Consider the following 22,038-nt stretch of genomic DNA (forward strand, 5'->3'; position numbering starts at 1 on the left):
CCCTAAACTATACACAACATCACCACTGTTACAACATCTGGTAGGAAACATCCGAAAGAATACGAGTTGTGATGAAGGAATCTACAGACAGCAGCCAAAATGCAGCAACTTCAGGTACGGCAAAGGAAGGACAGTCACTGTTTACTTCATTAATGAGTTTACTGTGTTCATGGACTGAGGATGGGACGAGGACTCAGCAGAATCTTAATCAGTGGATTCGTTATTCGGCCGAACCCCCAAAATCTGGACTGCGGTTGTGTAGTTTCATAAGTATTTATATCTATGGGGAAGTTTCAACATATTCTGGGTCCATGGTATCTAAAACAACACATACCGTTACACTTGAAGGAACACATATTATTACATATTTTGAATGTAAAGATAGGATTTTATGTAATATTGTAAACCTCTTTATTTTATTAGGTAAATTCCATATTCACAAAGCAACATTTTCCAAAGCAATAGGCTATGCATGTTTAAACTATTCCAAACTGAAATTGACATATACTTTGAGTCTCTTAAATTGGTAACAAATAAGAAAGCTATTTTAATATCTGATATCTACTCTTTAATTAGGAACTCCTGCCGTCATTATCATGAATGAAAGTTTGCAAGTCTGTCACTTCTTTACATGTTATCTTTTTTTATTTGTTTCTGTTTTAATTTACTACTTTCACACTTACTTTCATATTATATTATTTGCACTTAGTTATGTCAAGTTTTATGTTTATGGATTGTGATGACCTGAAAATTTAATTCTAAAAAATCATAATAAAAATTAAAAAATAAATAAATAAATAAAATAAAAACATATTCTGGGTCCTCACTCCGAAGCAGCACGGGGCGCTAGTGTAACACTGCGCGTGTTAAATGTGCACGTGACACAACACGGAACTCACTGGTGTGTCCCCTACGTGTATATACTGTCTATGTGTGTCCCCTATGTGTATATACTGTCTATGTGTGTCCCTGCTGTCAGTCAATGAGGAGAACTCTGTTTAATGTTAGAGTCGAGGCTTACTGTTTGCGATGACTTTGGACAGCGGACGGAGACTGGGGATTTGCACGTCCAGGTTCGGGGTTTGAGCGATAATGGCGGTGAACTGGGCCGAGACCTGGGCCGAGAGGATCTCTGCTTTCTCCCGCAGTCCGTCTCGCTTCCTCTCCGGGACAACAGCTGAGGCTTTCCTCGCAGAGCTGCTCCGGGAGCTCCGAGATGACCGAGCCACTTACAGCGTCAAGGTACAAAAAAATTAAATCTAATCTCAAAGTAGCCTACAATATGTTTATTCCAGCATGCTATATATGGCATGTGTTGTATTGTGATTTTATTCTTGTAATATTAGGCTATAACTTTCTTTTTCTCAAAATGTTATTAGAACAATGTTAAAATGCTTGCAGATCAGCGATATTCAGATATTTGACAATATTTATTCGCATGAAAAAAAATGTGATGACTCAGCCACCACTAAACGACATGGACTGATCTACAGGAGAACAGAAATACAGAAGCAAAATGGGGGATTGTCAGACTTTGCTGTCCTGAGTTTGGGGGGGGGGGGCAGGCTCCATGAACCCATGCCAAACAAGGACTGCACCCCCCTAACACAGGATTGCAAAGGCTGACAAAGACAAACTGTTCAGGACTTTCAGTAGACCTCATACCATGCAGGTATAGCCTATTGGTTGATTGTCAACAATGACCGACATTGCTGTCTGTTGTCGGCACAACTCCGGGCCCCCCTCTGTCATAAGTTCCCCGACCTACAAATACCTATTCGATACGAAATACTTTAAATTACTGGTATTGTTTAAAGAGATTATTTAGATAATATTAACTCTAGTCTAACCGTTGACGCTTTCATTCCTCGGAGAGATACCAATATTGAGGAAGAGAAATGCGGAATAACCCTTGCTTGGAGTATCTGTTCACGTTTCCTCAGAAGCCAAAGGCTGGCTCCTAAACTTGGGCTGAGGTCCAACGGGTTTTTTTCTTTGCTTCACCCTCCTGGTCACTACCCGATGTGAGGCGAGTGTAGATGTGACAGACTACAGAAGTCTCTCGTTGGCAGGTTGTTGGAGGGTCAGTGTAACGCTTATCAGTTCAATTTTCTAAGCACAAACAGACATTTGGAACAACAGAAAAATGGGTTCCAATATCCAATTTTTCATTTTTTTCCACCATGACAATTTAAAAAATTGGATCTTTAAACTGTTTTTCCAATTTTCTGTTTTTATTCAGAGGATCAGAAATTGAGAAAATTACAAAATTGCGTCTGGGCTCCAATTATTCAATACTGCCATGGTATTCTCTCTTCCTCTACTTTGTGAAATATGCAGGTCATTAACTGCATATGGACCAAAAAAAACTAAAAACTGAGAGACTTTGGGGTCAGAGGGGGGGCAGAATGAGGGAGAGAATACCATTGCAGTGTTGAATAATTGGAGCCCTGACGCAATTTTGTAATTTTCTCAATTTCTGATCCTCTGAATAAAAACAGAAAATTGGAAACTTTTAAAGATCCAATTTTTTATTTTGTCAAGGTGGGAAAAAAATGAAAAATTGGATATTTGAACCCATTTTTCTGTTTTTCCAAATGTCCGTTTGTGCTTAGAAAATTGAACTGATAAGCGTTACACCGACTCTGGAGGCTACTTCAGACTCTAATCTACAACTGACATCAGGGATCATGCCGTGAAAATGTGATGCCTTACGGTAAATAATAAATTACTGCTATGTAACGTACCTATATCTCATTATTCTTATTCTCAGCAGCGTCAGTGAGCCAATAAGCAAATTTCTTTTACATTGTTATAGAATAAAGCAGTGTTTCTCAAATGGGGGTACGTGTCCCCCTAGGGGTACTTCGGAGTACGTGAGATTCTTTGCAAAATGTTTTTCAGTTACAAGTCTGTTGAACTAGACCATTGTTCCTCTTCATATACACTTATTATTGCTTTTTTCAAAGTATTTTTCCGCTTTTTTCAAAGTTTTTGTCCCTTTTTTTTTAAGTTTGTCACTTTTTAAAAAACATTTTTTGTCACTTTTATTGATCTAGTGTTGCATTACTTCTTTCTACTGTTTTTTTTTGCGAAGTTTTTGTAGCTTTTTTTTTAAGTTTATGTTACTATTATCGACCTATTCTTCCTTCTTTTTTGTCGCCTCTTTCTATCAGCATTTAAATGTTTTTCAGTTACAAGGCTGTTGTTTAGTAAATCTATCGCTGACATCGCTGTACTGTTCCTCTTTATATAATCTTTTTTTTTTTGTACCAAAAATGACTCCCGCTGGTCAGGGGGTACTTGGCTTAAAAACAATTGAAAGGGGGAACTTTATTGAGAAGAGTTTGAGAATCACTGGAATAAAGCATAGTTTAGGAACTGGTATCAAAGTCATGGTATTGGTATCGAAGATTTTTTGAATGATACCCAGCCCTAAACATGAACACTGACATCCATAACTCTTCCATTCCCCCCCCTCAGATCCTCCTGTTGGCCCCCCTGTGTGAGTACCCGACTCTGCTGTGTCCCTCAGACTCGGTGGGTGAGGAGACAGCCCTGGAGCTCATGTCAGTGCTCGTCCAGTGTCCTCCCAAGTCGGTCCAGTTTCGGTGTCACCTCCTCCTGGGCCTCACCTCAGTGCTCGTCTGCACCTCCTGCGTGAGCGGCCGCTCCCGTGCGTCTCAAGACTTCCTGGACCTGCTCCTCCAGATAGCCCAGGACACCAGTGATCTCCACGCCGATGGTGCTCTGCGCTCTTTACGGGCCACAGCTTGTGACTGCCTGCGGGAGTTGGAGGCCTGCTCTCCAGGCCTTCTCTCCCAGCGCCTCGAGCTCTTGAGTGGGCTCCGGCAGCGAGAGACATCCCGGCTCCACCAGGCCTATGCGGGACTCCACACTCTGGTGTTGAGAAACGCCGTGTACCAGCTCACCCAGGAGACAGGAGCTGGTGCTGAGCATCTTAAGGCTCTTCTGGGAGGAAATACATCAGTCGCATGGGAGGCGGAGCTGGACTCAGGCCCGACGCAGGACGAAGACCCAGCTGTACTGTCTTCTCTCATCCTGGGACCCATGGGTACAGTGCCAACCCTCCAGACTGGGCCTGATTGTAAGGAGTTGCGTTCAGTCCTCTCCTCCCTCCTGGAGGAGTCCTACCTCCTCACTGCTCCGTGTCAGGCTGCACTGCTGCATAGGCTGACAGAGGTGGTTGCCATGGTGCCTGGTGTCCCTCCCGCCGTATTCAGAGCTCAGCTGCTGCGACTGCTGGGCACGAGCGAGGTTAGTATCAAATGGTATTAAGTAGTCCAGGTTTCTCTGACGTGTTTTACTCACTTGTTGCTGTTTACGAGTATTTTTCTGTGCTGAGGTCTCAAAGGGTAACTTTTTTTATTAACCTATTTTCCATGTTTTTGTGTCTAAGTGACTGACGCGAACAACAATCTTTGAAATTGGTCCAGTATTAAGCTAGATCGCTGCAGTCGGCAGAGGCGAAACAAGCTGCCATGTAACGATAATGGGGATGTGCGCGCCTTCAATTTACATCCACAAAACATGCTGTTTTTGCCGCTGACATGCTCACGTTGTTATTCTAAAGGCCGTTTTACGGTTCTGCGTTGAATCAACGGCGTACCCCCTCAGACCCCTCTGCGTCTATGCCGTAGCCTGATGTGCACCTCTCGAAAAATGTAACTACACATAGAGGCGACGCACATAGCTCGGCCGGCCGTCGCATTTCCCCCGACTCATGTCCTGGTTCTCCTTCTCCATGAACATCATGATATCAAGGAGAGGGTTAACTTCTCCTGCTCCAGATCTCCCACCGTGGTCAGAAAGAACAGAGGAGACACTTTGTTTCCCTCGCTCTATCTCCCACTCCCCACACACACACACACACACACACACACACACACACACACACACACACACACACACACACACACACACACACACACACACGCACACATGCCGGCTCGACGCACACACCAGCGCACATGTATAAACATCAGGCCACTTACATAGGCTACGGAGAAAGCTCTGCGTGGAGCCTCCACAGAACCATAAAACGGCCTTCAGTGTCTGACAACATTATGGAAAGGCTCCCTCACCTTTTTGTTAAAGAGTAAGATCCTTTTGGTTTAACATGAAACAGCCCTGAAAACGCTATATATGTAATAAACAGTCATTCTATCATCGTAAAATACACTTTATTAAAAGTTGACACAAAACAAAATAAAACTACCAAAAGCCGTCTTGGTTCGTCTTTCCGCCGTTCCAACAGTCACCACTCTGGTTTGGTTGAAATCAAAGGGGGTAAGCCAGCCTCCACAAAGCATAGCTCCTATGGCCGTTAGCATCCCATTGACTTCCATTCATTTTGACGTCACTTTGACAGAGAATAACTTTACATCTGAAGAGTTTAGAGACTCTATTTGTCCATTGTTTATTTCTAAAGAAACACGACAATGTATAAAAGGCTCCATTACCTTGTACCTCACGTTATGGCTCCGTAGCAGACGTTTTTATAAAAATAGGCTAACGATTGGGTCATAACCACGAGACTTACTGTCTCATAGTAGAGGAATTACCGTATAGTACAGGAGAAGCTCTCAGGCAGTTTGGACTTCCATTAGCTGTTTAAGTTTAATTACTAATGTTAACTATCATTTTAGTGATCAGTAATTAGCCTGTGTCTATGTTATCTCCTTACATATACCTACGCTCTCCGTCTCTGCTAGATTGGGAATGATTGAGATTTCTCTTGGCACAGCTACCAGAAGACTTCCAACTTTCAGACAGGTTGCTCACGTCACATCTACGTCTTCAAGCTCAGTTGAAGGCTGCTCAGTAACGCTCAGCCATCACCGGGAAAGAGACTTCTAATAGACTTTACTGGTCTCCGTGGAAATCTACAACGTCACATTGTGCATTTCTTTAACTGTCTATGGTTGAAATAAACCATAACAAACCAAACCCTTAATTCACCCATTTACATGTGGAAATATGATGGCTCTATACACGCTAAAAATCCTGATTATTTACATGGAGTCTGGTGAGAAAGCAGCTCGTAGACTGAACCAATTTCCATTGGGATTATCACATTTTCCTCAAACTATTTAAATTGAATTATCAAATAGAAAGTCTACTCAAGCAGCTTTAAGTAAACCTATACAGTTTTGACATAATGAGAATTCATGACACACAGTCAACTCTTCCTCCTCCTCCTCCTTCCAGGTTTGCCTCCTTCACACCACTCTGCTGATGAAGTGTGCGTTCACAGACAGCCTGTTCAGCGCGGAAGACGAAGCTTTCATCCTCCAGCGGCTGGTCGTGCTCTCCCAGCACCCACTGCTACGCACACCCGAGAAGCTTTTCTACACGGACTGCATCCTGCACTTCCCCGAGAATCGGCCAATCGGCTGCGGCGACGGCGACGAGACCCTCCCCGTGCTGCTGACCCCGCGGCTTGCCTCGGCTTTGGTGCCCACCGTGTTCAATGACAGCGCCACCATGCTGGCCCGCATCAACCTGCTGTCTCTGGTCTACCTGGAGGAGGGAGAGGAAGGGGACGGAGAGGGGGGCAGGGGGCTGGCCTACCTCTACGAACACCTCACCTCGCTGCTGCACATTGTGGAAAACGGAGGCAGCCGAGAGAACGTTGTCACCTTCTTCAGAGCCGCCTTCCTCTTCCTTTTCTACTTCTGCCACGTGGAGCGCTACTTTCACAGCATGATGGAGAAGCTGAGTACGGTCTACCTCTGCCACACCCACCTGGCGCCACACTTCATCAACCTGGCCGACCGGACGCAGGACAAGCTCTCTGAGTCCAGCTGGGCCGTGGGGTTGCTGAAGGCTCTCCAGGGAGTCATCACTGAGGCCCCGCTCGCCCAGCTTACTTCACAAGATCTGAGCCGGCACCTCAAGGTGCTGGCTCGAGTGGCAGAGGAAGGAGAGATCCCCCAGCACAGCACGCTCCGCTTCCTGTCCAGCGTCATCACTCCGTCGTCCTCGTGCCTGTGCGCGATTGGCAACTGGCGTCTGGGGAACAGCCTGCTGGCGGTCTGTCGCCGCCTCCTGGTCCACCCGAGCCTGGACTCGCTGCTCATGCCTCTGGCCGACATCCTGCAGCATCTCGCCTGCCGCTACGGAGACACGGACGTCCAGGACCACGCCCGCCTCTACTACACCCTTCTGACCACGCTGTCCAGGGAGAAGCTGGCCGCCGTTTTGGCCCAGGGTTCCACCGAGGGAGGGCGGCAGGTCAAGAAGCGGTCGCTGTCGTGCATCATGGTTGAGAGTGAGAGGCTGACGAGCATGCTAACCATTCACCAGACGGAGAAAACGATATTCAAGCTGATTGAGGCCCAGTCTGAGCCACGAGAAGGAACGCAAACTGATAAAGGAAGTGACCTGATCCAGAACGAGACGGAGACCTGCCCAGGAGAGGCCAGCGCAGCGCTGGAAGTATACAGAGCTCAGTTTGACGTCCCTGGCTTTGCCTCCGATATCACCTTAAACTACCAGCTGGCTCACACCGAAGCCGAAGACCCCCGCTTTGATCGGCTCTTCAGCATCCGCGTCCACTTCAACCTCACAGACAACCACTACGAACAATTGGGAGACATCAGCGTCCCGTGTCTGTTCAGAGAGAGGCCGTCGCCAACCGTCCAGCTGAGGCTGAAGCCCAGACGGCCCTACCCCACCACCCTCCACGCCAGCGCCATCTTGACCACCCAGGACGGCCTCTCCTGGCTCACCACCCTGCCACACATCCACGTGGCTTTCCAGCAGGCCTTCGCACCACTGCCCGCTCCTCCGGCCTGCGGACAACGCGGCAAACTGTGCTTGTTTGACGGTTTATGGGATGAAATCAGCTCCAAAAGCGGAGAGGACCTGGACGACTGTGCTACCAGCCTGTTCTGCTGCCCGCTGAAGGAGGCAGCTCTGATCGCCTTGGTGGAGGAACACTTCCTCCCTTACCTTTTATCAGATCGCTCCGATAAAGAAGAGTTCAAAGTGCTTTTCTTCCTCCCGCCACAGTCTCACGTGCTGCTGAAGATCAGGTCCGAGGACCCTGTGCACTTCAACATCGCCACAGATAACTGGCAGCTTCTGCGTTACATAAGTTCTTATCTACTGACAATCACGTCCACACAGGAAGACGCTGTGACTGACTGACTGGGAGGTATCTCACCGGCTTGTTTTAAAGAAATATATATATTTAAAAGCTGATTTTTAACAAAGTAATTTTTGTCAGTGCTTTATTAACTCCACAATTGTACTTGAAATGAAATTGCTGAAGACAGTTGATTTAAAATAAAGTTATTGCACTTTAATTTGCTTGACCTGAAATTAAACAAATGTGTAAAGTATTTTGTAATTTATTTTCCAAATACTGTCGAAACAACCTTCTCAATTCAGTATCAAATCATAACAAGTTATCTCAAGACACTTTACAGATAGAGTAGGTCTAGACCACACACTATAATTTACAAAGACCCAATTATTCCAGTAATATCGGTTACAGTATAAATAAAAGAAAATACATAGTTGACTTGACGAGTTGTGCAGGATCTCACCGATAGATGGCTCAACAGAAGTTGTATTCCCCTCCTAAATAAAAATAAGGCTATACACAATCATTTTAGAACCTATACATGTAAAGGCCCGGACACACTGGGCCGATTATCGGCCGTCGGGACAGTCTGGCGAGGTCGGTGACTCGAGTCTGTTCGGTGTGTTCCGTGCCGTCGTCCGTCAGAGGAGCCGCCGGCCTTCATTTTGGCTGATTTGACGTATAATCGGCGGGGCGGGCACTGCCGGCAGTCAGACTCAAATGACCCATCTGATTGGTGGAGAGCTAACCCGGAAACGGGGAGCGGGATAAGCGTGACTAGAGTCTCTCAAAATCTGACGAAAATCTTTTAAACTGACCTTTGTGAAATGAAGACGGATTCAGAAACTGCACGGCCTATTTCTCTCTCAAAATGTTTTCAGAAACACGTTTCGGTGAACTATTTTAGTCCAATATGAGATCGTATTCTGAACGAGAGCCATGACAGTCTGGCTTTGAATTTCCGGAGAAACCAGACCCACGTGACGCGTTCGTCCAATCAGCTGCCAGTTTTCATTTTTTTGGGCGACAATCCAGATTAGCGCCGCCTGCTGTTATGGAGACGTATTACGTCTCGTCTCTTCGGTGTTCTGAGGAACTTTTTGGACCAACTCGGGGAGACTGATCAGTCACACTGGCTTTACTGCCGACGTTTGGCTGTCGGCTCTGTGTGTCTGGGCCTTTTGTTTGGATTTTTAAGATTCACATCCTGACGTTGGTTTCACCCTTTCCTGCTGGTCTACAGTTGTAAAGTAGCAACAAAGACAGCAAAGAAGAAGACAGTAAGCAAACAGGGATGCAAACAATGAACAATTATTAATTTTTTTAAGCTATGCAGAAAATGCTTTATCACATTTTGTTGAGCCTCAAAGATACACACAATGCATTTTGGTGAAAACACTGAATATAAACATTGCTTATGTTATGGTGTCCACAGCGCAGCTTTAAATCTGATCCTGGGTGACTAAATGTTGGACAAACAGCTTTGATAAAGTCTAAAAAAAAAGAAATTGATAAAAGTGTCCATGCACAGGCTTGCGAGTGTAACCCAATTTGATATTTTCAATTTTAGAAAACCATCCCTAAGGTTGCAACCTGGGGTTAATGCATAGACTGCATAAGTGAAGCCAAGACATCTGGAGGCTGGCTGCAGTAGACGTTGTTAGGATAATTATTTATCAAAGAATGGACAAGAATCACTGAAGTTCGTTTTTACTTGCAAGTAAGGAGTCCGTTTACAGCACTCACAGTAAAGTACAGACAGTGACTGAAGATTGTTCACAACAGTGTCTTTTTAAAGGAGTTGGGAGTCAAGTTAGTTATTCGGTTCACGCACACTCCTCCACATTACGCGCTCTGCCCTCAGGGATACATCCTGTGCTCGTAACAAGGTCACTCCGCTTTCACGATTAACACATGAAAGACAGAAATACTAAAACAGAAATACTAAAACAGCAGTTTGGATGGAACAGTCATAAACCCCGCCCCCCTCCATGTTAGTGGATGGGACATGAACCCAACTTTAAAAAAAAGTGCACGTCAACTACATTTTCCCCAAAGGTGGTTTCTGTCATTTAAGGTAGTTCTGATCATGCTGATGTTGGTTCAAGTGTAAGTTGATAAGTGTAGTTTTTATCAGTTATTTGATGCTATAAAAACGGAGCGATACATCATGATTGACTCACGATTGGCCGGGTGGGTGTATGGGCGGGAATTTGATACCGCAGCTCCACCGCCCCGATTACTACTGCGCAGACTCTTCCACCAAAATTACAAGATGAGACGTATCCGGGATATTTTGGCTTCAGTTTTGTACAGTGGGAGGAAGTGGAGACAACTGTATACATTCATGTGTATAACAAAAGCTTGTAGTAAGTAGTAATGCATTGTGCACTCAGGTCAGTGTATAAAACCAAAATACTGTGTGACGGCTGCTCTGATATCAGCGATTCCAATCCATGTATGGATTGTTTTCTGTCCAAATGTCCATTAAGACTACAGTTAGCATCCACAATGTGTCCTTTTAAAATGTCAGTCCAGTTCAGCAGTCCGTTAATCAGAGAGGCCCTTGAAGTTGGGTTCTGTGTAAGGTGGTAAGGCGGTCTGCTGGCTCAGAAGTTTGTCCATGATGGCCATCTCTGCATCCTTCTTCTCCACCTCGTCTACAGGAGTCCAGGACATGTCATGTTGGAGTTTGAATGCACCGACAAACGTATGAGGGCAACTTGGACCCCATTCCTTTAGGGGAGAAGACAAGAAAGTATGCTATGGTGAGATGTGCAGCACGTAGTCAGAAGTCAAAACGTTTGTGTCAAAAAGGAGCTAAAATGATTTATTGATTAAATGAAATTCGTTTTGCTAACGGGTTCATCCAAAGCAACTCACAATAACAGATAAATCCAACCTAGAAATCATCAGACTGATCTCATGAAGTGGCGTATGTATGACACACCAATTCATATGCCATTATCTGCGTGGTATCAAGACGCATACTCGCTTTTTAACGTGTTTATCAACGCCGTTTGGCCTCCATTGACTTACATTACCTTGCGATTGACTGTGAATTTACGCCGTAGCGACTAGTATGAAAGGACGAAAATCCGCGTAAGGAGGTTGGTCGGGGGGGAGGATGGGTCAAACACAGGACTTTCACCCAGGAGACCGGGGATCGTGTCCCGCGTGTCACGTTTCCTTTCCACGTTTGTTGTTTTCCTAAACCCAACCTGCGTGTGGCGTTTCCTAAACCCAAGCGTAGCCTCGCGATAACACGCCACGTGGCTTTAGAAAGTGGCGTGTATGTTTGCCGTGTGACGTTGCAGACTGCCGTCCGCTGTATACAGCGTAGACATACACGCAGATAGCTCATAATGTGTACAGATAACACACCACAAGTGTTGTGTATGTTTACGCGAAGTCATGATGTCATGTTGAAATCATAGTGGACGGGCTGGGGTTAGGGTTCCACTGGATGTTAGGATGGGCTTGAGCCATTCACGGCCCGGTACCAGCGACTTCAGTCAGATTCTAGCCAGTGCAGGGTTGATTAAGAGTCTATTGACACTAACTGCATCAGAAACTATTTTGATAGTTTCAGCTTCTTAATTTTGAGAATTTTCTTTGACTTGAAGTCAATGTAAAATGACACACTTTGGGTTTTGAAAGGTTGGTCAGAGAATACAAGCTATTTGAATTTACCTTGGCCTTTGATAATAGAAATGTCGGTAACTACAGACTTTTAGACTTTTACGTCACCATATGCACGCAGATTCCCCCCCCAAAACGCTCGTCTAAATGCGGAATAAAAAGTGAGAACGCAACGCCACTTTTGTGTTTTCTCTTCAGATCGTTTCCGTCTAAACATAGCCTTTGTATCCCTACAGGGTGACATACAGTATACAGTAACATTAAAGTTCCCATGACATGCTGCTTTTTGGATGTTTTTATATAGACCTTAGTGGTCCCCTAATACTGTATCTGAAGTCTCTTTTATATAGACCTTAGTGGTCCCCTAATACTGTATCTGAAGTCTCTTTATATAGACCTTAGTGGTCCCCTAATACTGTATCTGAAGTCTCTTTTATATAGACCTTAGTGGTCCCCTAATACTGTATCTGAAGTCTCTTTTATATAGACCTTAGTGGTCCCCTAATACTGTATCTGAAGTCTCTTTTATATAGACCTTAGTGGTCCCCTAATACTGTATCTGAAGTCTCTTTATATAGACCTTAGTGGTCCCCTAATACTGTATCTGAAGTCTCTTTATATAGACCTTAGTGGTCCCCTAATACTGTATCTGAAGTCTCTTTCCTGAAATTCAGCCTTGGTGCAGAATTACAGCCACTAGAGCCAGTCCCACAATGAGCTTTCCTTAGGATGTGCCATTTCTGTGTCTGTAGCTTTAAATGCTACTGAGGAGAGAGAGAGGGGGGGCAAGGTGGAGGGGGGGTGGGGGGGTGGCCTTGACCAACTACCACTTTGCTTGTTTTCAAGCCATGATGTCTCTCTCTCTCTCCCCCCCCTCTCTCTCTCTCTCTCTCTCTCCCCCCCTCTCTCTCTCTCTCTCTCTCTCTCTCTCTCTCCACTTTGCTTGTTTTCAAGCCATGCTCTCTCTCTCTCTCTCTCTCTCTCTCTCTCTCTCTCTCTCTCTCTCCACTTTGCTTGTTTTCAAGCCATGATCTCTCTCTCTCTCTCTCTCTCTCTCTCTCTCTCCACTTTGCTTGTTTTCAAGCCTCTCTCTCTCTCTCTCCTTCGTCTCCCTCATCTCCGCTCCGTCAACCATGCTCTCTGCTCTCTCCCTCATCTCTCCTCTCTCTCTCTCTCCTTCTGTGCACTGTCCGCCTCTCTCTCTCTCTCTCCCTCTCCTCTCTCTCTCTCCCCTGTGCTGTTTCAAGCCAGATGCTACCCGCTCTTCTCTCTCTCTCCACTCTCTCTCTCCCCCTTTGCTTGTTTTCAAGCCGCATCTCTCTCTCTCTCCACTTTGCTTGTTTCAAGCATGCTCTCTCTCATCTCTCCCCTCTGCTCTGTTTTCAAGCCATGATTCTCTCTCTTCACTCCTCCTCTCCCTCTCTCTCTTTTCCTCGTCAGCATCTCTCTCTCTCTCTCTCTCTCTCTCCTGCGTTCTCGCCATCGTCTCTCTCTCTCTCTCTCTCCTCTTTCTGACCTCTCTCTCCTCTCTCTCCTCTCTCCTCTGCTCCAATCTCTTCTCTCTCCTCTCTTTCCTCTCTCTCAGCCAGCTCCTCTCTCCTCTCTCTCGTCTCCGATCTCTCTCTCTCCTCTCTCTTTCCTCGTCCCTCTCTCTCTCTCTCTCTCTCTCTCCTCTCCTCTCTCTCCTCTCTCTCTCTCTCTCTCTCCTCTCCTCTCTCTCTCTCTCTCTCTCTCTCTCTCTCTCTCTCTCTCTCTCTCTCTCTCTCTCTCTCTCTCTCTCTCTCTCTCTCTCTCTCTCTCTCTGCGGGCAAAGCAGAGAAAGGGGAGGTAACCTTTCCCCTTATGACGTCATAAAGGGAAGATTCCTGATTGGCCCATCTGAGCTTTCATTTTCTCAAAGGCAGAGCAGGATACCCAGGGCTCGGTTTACACCTATCACCATTTCTAGCCACTGGGGGACCATAGGCAGGCTGGGGGAACTCATATTAATGTTAAAAAAACTCAAGTGAAATGTTCATGCCATGGGACCTTTAATCTATCAGCATGTATCAGTATAGTGCAGACCTTAGGAGAGATGATGGAGAAGTATTTCTGTGCAGATGGCCGCTGGTAGAGGTAATACATGTTGCCTGGTTTTTTCACAATGTTGCAGGCAGCATGGTGGAGGTCAGCATCTCTTTTAGCATCTTCTAAAACCTAGAAAGAAAGAAGACAAATAAGTGTACTGGACTGAAAACATGTCTTCTTTTGTACATACTTTGTAGTTTGATCTTATTTTTACTACAGTCCTTCTTTTTGCAAATAGGTTGTTGTAATATTAGGAGGACAACGTGTCACATCTGAACATTACCCAAGAGTGTTTTCCTCCATTATGATCACAAGAGCATGACCACTTCAGTAAAAGTAAAGAGTACATGCAGCAATTGTGTATCACCACCATAGTTCTGACAACAGCCCATTCATTGTGTGTGTAGACAGACTGATCTCATGAAGTGGCGTATGTATGACACGCCAATTCGTATGCCATTATTGGCGTGTTATCAAGACGCATACTCGCTTTGTAGCGTTTTATCGATGCTGTTTGGCCTCCATTGACTTACATTACCTTGCAACTGTGTGTGAATTGACGCCGTTGCGGGTAGTGTGAAAGGGCGAAAATCCGCGTAGGGAGGTTGGTCGGGGGGGAGGATTGGTCAAACACAGGACTTTCACCCAGGAGACCGGGGATTGTGTCCCGCGTGTCAGGTTTCCTAAACTCAACCGCAGCTTTCTTCTCGCGGTAACACGCCATGTGGCGATAACACGCCATGTGGCGATAACACGCCACGTGGCCTGTATGTTTATGTCCGCTGTATACAGCGTAGACATACATGCGGTGAGCTCAAAATGCGTACAGATAACACGCCACTTGGCTTAAGAAAGTGGGAGTGTATGTTTACACAAAGTCATGATATCACGTTGGTGTAAGAGCCAATTAGCGCTTAGGGCATAAATAGATACCAATCTTTAGTTAGTCAGGTGTTCTACCCAGAAGCACAGACAGTTTTGGACCACACACACACACACACACACACACACACCCATACATGCCACAGTCACCGTTTGTTTTGGAAAACCCATGAAGACCTAATGGAATTAAATGGAACTGCAAATACGACTTGGACTTTAATTGATCAAAGAAGGTTAAAAGTGTGTCAACTACAGCATATTCAACCTGTGGTACAACACCTCAGCCTGAGTCTACCGCGTGTACTGGTGTTTTTGCTGCTTACCTTTTTCGCCTGTTCCTGTAAGTATCGGATCTGGTCGGCAATGACTGTCAGTTTGTTGCAAGCGTTGGCTTTAATGAAGTCATCTCCCTAATAACAAAGTACAAGTATTTTCAGAACGGTGAGATCCATAACAGAGGGTGTTGATTTATATAACTTGACGGAACAGAAATGATCTCAGTCCAGGGGCCAGATGTTGTAAACATGCTCTCCCAGGGAGATTTCCCGCCCATTTATTGCACCATTTTTTAAGCCATCTGAAATAAAAGAATGCCTAAAAAACTGTACATCATATGGGAAAAAGATCCTGTAGATCCTACATCCTATTCTGTTTGTATTTGTTCTCTGAATGACTTAATCATTCTAAAAACCAGAACACAAAAAATGTTGCAACAAATTTTCACTCCTGCCACCTAAAACACAGCATTACTAATCGTGTAACCCATTTGTGTCACACAGAATTAATGTTTAGCTGACTGTCCATTAGGGGTGCATGATTCAGAAAATGTCACGATTCAATATTGATTTTTAGGCTCAAGATTCGATTCAAAATATATTTTTGATTCAAAAAAGATTCTCGATTAAAAAAAACAATTCACAGTATGTAAATGGAGTTACTTTTCCCATGTGATTGCAGTAGACATACAATAAAAACAAATTAAAAAATATTAATCAATTTTTGGAATTCTGTGAATCAATTTTGAATCGGTAGAGCTTGAATCGCGATACGTATGTGAATCGATTTTTTTGCACACCCCTACTATCCAACCCATAATAATCTGGGCTGCTCTAATTGAAAAAAAAGGAACACCAAAAAAACATTTACTCAATTATATTAGATTAGATCGTTATCACAGTCCATCCATCCATCCATCCATCCATCTTCTTCCGCTTATCCGGTAACGGGTCGCGGGGGTAGCAGCTCCAGCAGGGGACCCCAAACTTCCCTTTCCCGAGCCACATTAACCAGCTCCGACTGGGGGATCCCGAGGCGTTCCCAGGCCAGGTTGGAGATATAATCCCTCCACCTAGTCCTGGGTCTTCCCCGAGGCCTCCTCCCAGCTGTTATCACAGTTGTAGTAGCATAGAACAGTTGAAGGTATTTTAAAAAAACCTAAAAGGATTTAGGGCTTTTGAGAAAACTTTCGGGGCTGGAGCCCCAGTACCAGAAGCCCCCCCATACCTTCTGTACTTGAGATGCCAGGGCCACTAGGTCCATGGGGTCTCCCACTCTGTTGGTCTGGTAGGAACTGACCAGTTCCAGCCCGCTGGGGGTGCTGCTGCTCTCAACCAGAGTCACTGCAAACAAGTTCACTTACATCATATAATGCATGAAACTAGAGCTGCAAAGATTATAGGGCTGTGAAATTAATCGAAATGTAATCCTGATTATGATTTCGGCTCCCAATGATCACAAAAACAGAATAATCGAGAAAAACTATTATTTAGCTCATTACGTTTTGCAAGTAAACTCTTATTTTCTCCTGTGTTCTGAATTAAGAAAATTAAGTTTAAATAGGAAAAGTATTAAGACAAATTTCACAGTTGATTTATTTAACTTTTTCCACTGTTTAAGTTCAATAATTGCAACATCTTTCCTGAAGTCAACGAGTAATCGTGTTAAATTATTGTGATTTCAATATTGACCAAAATAATTGTGATTATATTTTTTTCCATAATCGAGCAGCCCTACATCATATAATGCATGAAACTAGAGCTGCAAAGATTAAATCGATTCGCCAACTATTTGACAATCGATTGATCGGTTTGGGTCATTTCTCACATAAAAAAGTTAAAATGTTGTGATGTCAGCTTGTTAAATGTGAATATCTTCTAGTGTCTTCTCTCCTCTGGGACAGTAAACTGAATACCTTTGAGTTGTGGACAAAACAAGACATTTGAGGACGTCATCTTGTCCTTTGGGAAACACTGATTGACATTTTTTGACATTTCATTTCTATGCTACTAAAGTCACTACTACCACTGTCACAGCGACGTTACCTAACGTTACGGCACTATCACAACATCTGCTACTACGATTCCTTATAGACAAATAATATCTCATATGGCACTGTAATGTCATGTAATACTATATTTATTATAGTTAAAGCGGTAAATTATATTTGTCTAATGATACTATTCAGTTAAAGGTGCTCTAAGCGATGTTGGGTGACGTCACTTCTTGTTGACGTTCAAAGTATTTTCAAACAAAACGAGACTAGATCGCCCCTCCCTCCTCCTCAACCCCCCCACCCTCAAATCCTTCTTGTCAGTTATTGGCTGGAACACTGTTTGTTATGTTTGGTAGTGCAGGTTGGCTCAGTTTGTTTTTGTTGCCGTTTGTGGAGCCTGGGCTGTCTACAGAGACCGCGTCTTTTTACAGTGTGTTCAGGGGACAAGCAGCTAGCAGATAGTGAGGAGATATTTTTTACAGTGTGTTCAGGGGACAGGCGGATAGTGAGGAGATATTTTTTACAGTGTGTTCAGGGGACAGGCAGCTAGCGGATAGTGAGGAGATATTTTTTACAGTGTGTTCAGGGGACAGGCAGCTAGTAGATAGTGAGGAGATATTTTTTACAGTGTGTTCAGGGGACAGGCAGCTAGCAGATAGTGAGGAGATATTTTTTACAGTGTGTTCAGGGGACAGGCAGCTAGCGGATAGTGAGGAGATATTTTTTACAGTGTGTTCAGGGGACAGGCAGCTAGCAGATAGTGAGGAGATATTTTTTACAGTGTGTTCAGGGGACAGGCAGCTAGTAGATAGTGAGGAGATATTTTTTACAGTGTGTTCAGGGGACAGGCAGCTAGCAGATAGTGAGGAGATGTTTTTTACAGTGTGTTCAGGGGACAGGCAGCTAGTAGATAGTGAGGAGATATTTTTTACAGTGTGTTCAGGGGACAGGCAGCTAGCAGATAGTGAGGAGATATTTTTTACAGTGTGTTCAGGGGACAGGCAGCTAGTAGATAGTGAGGAGATATTTTTTACAGTGTGTTCAGGGGACAGGCAGCTAGCAGATAGTGAGGAGATATTTTTTACAGTGTGTTCAGGGGACAGGCAGCTAGCAGATAGTGAGGAGATGTTTGCTGTATGTGACAAAAAATGTTGTAGCCTAAAAAACACGTGAAATCACTTAGAGCACCTTTAAACACACATCACAGATTTAGAACTGTTGAATTGTGTTGTCTTCCCGTCGACCATGCAACTTTATGTTTTTCTGGGTCGAAATTTCAACATTTTGTTCTTTTTTTACACTTTGACGTTTTTGTTGATTCTTATTCCAATTTTTTTGTCACTTTCTTTCCAATTTTCGTGTTACTTTTGCCGTTTTTAATTATGTTTTTGTCAATTAGGGGTGGTGATATACGCAGTGGATATGACACATGCCTTTGGTGTGGGAGACCTGGGTTCTATTCCCACTGAGATACATCAACCAATGTGTCCCTGAGCAAGACACTTAACCCATAGTGGCTCCAGAGGCATGCAACCTCTGACATATATAGAAATTGTAAGTCGCTTTGGATAAAAGCGTCAGCTAAATGACACGTGATGTAATGACATTTTTTAACAAGTTTTTTTGTCGCTTTTTCCTGTTTTTTTCTCTCACTTTTTGAACAAGTTTGTCACCTTTGGCGATGTTTTTGATGGTTTTTTTGGTCACTTTCTTCAGCGTTCTTTTCTCATAGTTCTGATATAGATATATAACGTTTTTGTAAAGTTCTTTGATAAGTTGCAGTTTAGTTAACGTTGCAGCAATAATACAGCAATGACGTTAACACTTCACGTTCACCACAGCTGCTCGAGAAGTCGAGCTGCCACTCCGGACACACATATGCTATGGTTTACATGTAGTTTATTTAAAACATAATACAACCATATTAACATTGACAGTGTACGCTTCTGTTACCTGTGGTGGTTTTGTCGGGCTGATTGGGAAGGCTGACCGTCCTGTCCATGTTGTCTTCTTTCAGTTTTTACTACAGAATACTCTCGGGAGGGATTTTATCAAATATATAACCTCTTTCTGGCCACCTGCGGGTTTTATAACCAGCTAAATAATTGACCAAAAATACCGGCCGGAGGCGTCACCAGGGTCCTAAAGCTCCGCCCCATTTTGCCTACAATGGTAGTCCTAATTTGTGCCTGTATAAAGACTTTAAAATAAAAGCTTTATCTGAGCTTTTTTACTATTATAAATTCATATTTTAAACATGCAACCACATGCCACCACAGTAAAATCGAATTAAATTGTATACTTTATACTCTCTTCTCAGTATTACTTAGATTTGTTTTCAGGCATGGCAACACAAGGCCGGGCTCGCCACAGAACATTTAAACAAGAGAAGATATGTCACCGTTCAGAAACCAAACAAGCCGAAGTCGGGAAATCGCCACCTAAAACAGTTGCTTGGAAACATTTGTCCCATCATCAGCTTCCCATCCTGCTTATTAAACCACAGATGTATACTGTAGGATATAAACGACCTAAGACCATAGACTGTATATAAGACCTTTACAAGAGTCTTGTCTTGGGTTTTCTGCCATTTCCTTACATGGTTTGCCCCATGATGCATTGCGTGCACGGTAGTAGAAGTTGCTGTTCCATGAGGCCTAACTAAGTATTTCTTGTACATTTTATTTTTCATTTGTTATCTGCAGTTTTGGAAGAAGTATGCAGATCATTTACTTAAGTAAAAGTAGCAATGTAAGTGTGAACATATATTACAAATTAAAAGTCCTGCCTTCAAAACCTTAAAAGTATTAGCAGCAAATTGTACTTAAAGTAGGCGGCCTATTAAAAGTACCAGTAGAGTGATCACAAGAGCATGACCACTTTAGTAAAAGTAAAGAGTACATGCAGCAATTGTGTATCACCACCATAGTTCTGACAACAGCCCATTCATTGTGTGTAGACAGATGATCTCTGAAGTGGCGTATGTATGACACGCAATTCGTATGCCTTTTGGCGTGTATCAGACGCATACTCGCTTTGTAGCGTTTTATCGATGCTGTTTGGCCTCCATTGACTTACATTACCTTGCAACTGTGTGTGAATTACCAGTAAAATATTCCCTATCAGTGTTTTACTATTATATCTGATTTTTCTGGATTAATATTCCTGTGTGTGTGTGTGTGTGTGTGTGTGTGTGTGTGTATATATATATATATATATATATATATATATATATATATATATGTCTGTAGCTGCTGTCCTGTGAGAACCACGTATCTCTTTTCATGGTGTCAGAAAAACAGTCCTGTTTTCAGCTTTGTGACAATTTAATCTGACAAGTAAATATAGAGGAGTAAAAAGTACAATATCTGCCTCTGAGATGTAGAGGAGTAAAAGTATAAAGTTGCATACAATGGAAATACTCAAGTAAAGTACAAGAACCTCAAATCTATATTTAAGTAGCTTACAGTACATGAGTATACTACTTAGTTACATTCCACCACTGGTCCTTGTGTCCCTCTCATTGATTAGAAAATACATCTCCTCAGTTTTCCTGTCATCAGAAGATGTGTTGTAACATTTATTTTTTTAACAAGATACTTCAATTTTTCCCAATAATATAACATACTCAGAGTTCGATCTGATCATTTATATATATAAACATTCAGATAATATCTCAGGTTAGAGTTGTAACAGGCCAACACTTCCAGGTGAAAGGTTGTAATCTTATCTAATATTATATTATAATATCTTAATCTGACACTTGCTCAAAGCTTGACACACTTTGATTTTTGGACTAAAATCATTCAATCAATCCGATTTTTTTTTTTTTTTTGCACATTATATTATATACAACAGTCAACATTTTTGCACATCCTGCACTAAACCATACAGCCTTCTTATTGTCAAACATATTGTACATATTTGTTTTTGTAGTTATTGTTTTTTCATTTTAATATTATGTTTATGTATTCACCATCCACCAAGGGATATTCATTGTGTTACTTACTAGGCAATACATCCTTTTCTGATTCTGATTAGTGCCTACTCTGCAGGTTTTGTCATTTATAATAATAATAATAATAATAATGTATACTTTATGAATCCCGCAAGGGGAAATTACAATGTTTTCACTCTGTTGTTAATACACACATTACACACACATGCTCAGTACCTCTACATGCACTAATGGAGAGATGTCAGCGTGAGGGAGCTGCCCATGGAAAGGCGCCCAGGGTAGTTGGGGGTTCGGTGCCCTGCTCAAGAGCACCTTGGCAGTGCCCAGGAGGTGAACTGGCACCTCTCCAGCTACCAGTCCACCACCATACTTTGGGCCGTATGGGGACTTGAACCAGCAACCCTCCGGACCCCTGAGCTACTGCTACATAAATTGCCGCTAACTTTCTTTTACTGGGAAATACACTTGGAAGCCAGTAACAACAAACAACTTGGTCTTGGGGGAAGAGAATTTGATAATGATGATTTTGTAAGGTGATTTTTAGTTCAGCTGATAGTTAAGCTGATATGAACATTACTCTATTATACACTAAAGTCAGTAAGGGCTGCAACTAACGATTAGTTTCACTGTCGATTAATCTGTCGATTATTTTCTCGATTAAAGGTGCTGTAGGTAGGATTGTGAAGATCCAGGACTTAGCCAAAAAATTTGAACATCAACAACTTCTCAGTCCCTCCCCCCTTTCTGCTAAAGCCCAAAACGGTCTCCTAAGCCCCTCCCCCCACAAGGAAGAATGAATGTGTGTGCATGAGCAGTGATTGACACGCAGTTAGACACCGGCCCTGATTGGTGCATCTGAACAGTTAGACACCCCCCCTGGCCCTGATTGGTGCATCTGAACAGTTAGACACCCCCCCTGGCCCTGATTGGTGCATCTGAACAGGGAGCGGTGGATTTTTGTAAATCTCTCTCCAGGCTGTAGGTGAAGCCAGAGGAGCTGGATTTATTTTAATGACCTGCTTCCTGTAGTTCTACTGGAACATAGGGTCAGTTTCAGCAGATATGACAGAAAGTTAGTTTTAGAAGTCTTACCTACTGCACCTT

The 22,038-nt window shown here is 43.5% G+C and overlaps 2 protein-coding genes across 2 annotated transcripts; one reads left to right on the top strand and one right to left on the bottom strand.

Annotated features, from left to right (window-relative positions):
• The first annotated feature begins 942 nt into the window (after positions 1 to 942).
• On the top strand, positions 943 to 8,381 carry ap5b1 (adaptor related protein complex 5 subunit beta 1). Its single transcript, XM_031280157.2, has 3 exons — positions 943 to 1,242; positions 3,484 to 4,278; positions 6,232 to 8,381. The coding sequence occupies exons 1-3, from the start codon at positions 1,093 to 1,095 to the stop codon at positions 8,173 to 8,175; spliced, it is 2,889 nt and encodes a 962-aa protein (XP_031136017.1). The 5' UTR covers positions 943 to 1,092; the 3' UTR covers positions 8,176 to 8,381.
• Positions 8,382 to 9,807: 1,426 nt separating this feature from the next.
• c6h1orf50 (chromosome 6 C1orf50 homolog) lies at positions 9,808 to 19,166 on the bottom strand. The gene is made up of 5 exons (XM_031280173.2): positions 18,930 to 19,166; positions 16,208 to 16,323; positions 15,028 to 15,114; positions 13,820 to 13,951; positions 9,808 to 10,849 (listed from the first exon to the last, which is right to left on the bottom strand). The coding sequence occupies exons 1-5, from the start codon at positions 18,976 to 18,978 to the stop codon at positions 10,664 to 10,666; spliced, it is 570 nt and encodes a 189-aa protein (XP_031136033.1). The 5' UTR covers positions 18,979 to 19,166; the 3' UTR covers positions 9,808 to 10,663.
• Positions 19,167 to 22,038: the final 2,872 nt, after the last annotated feature.

This window comes from Sander lucioperca, chromosome 6 (genome assembly GCF_008315115.2).
Source record: "Sander lucioperca isolate FBNREF2018 chromosome 6, SLUC_FBN_1.2, whole genome shotgun sequence".
Taxonomy (NCBI): domain Eukaryota; kingdom Metazoa; phylum Chordata; class Actinopteri; order Perciformes; family Percidae; genus Sander; species Sander lucioperca.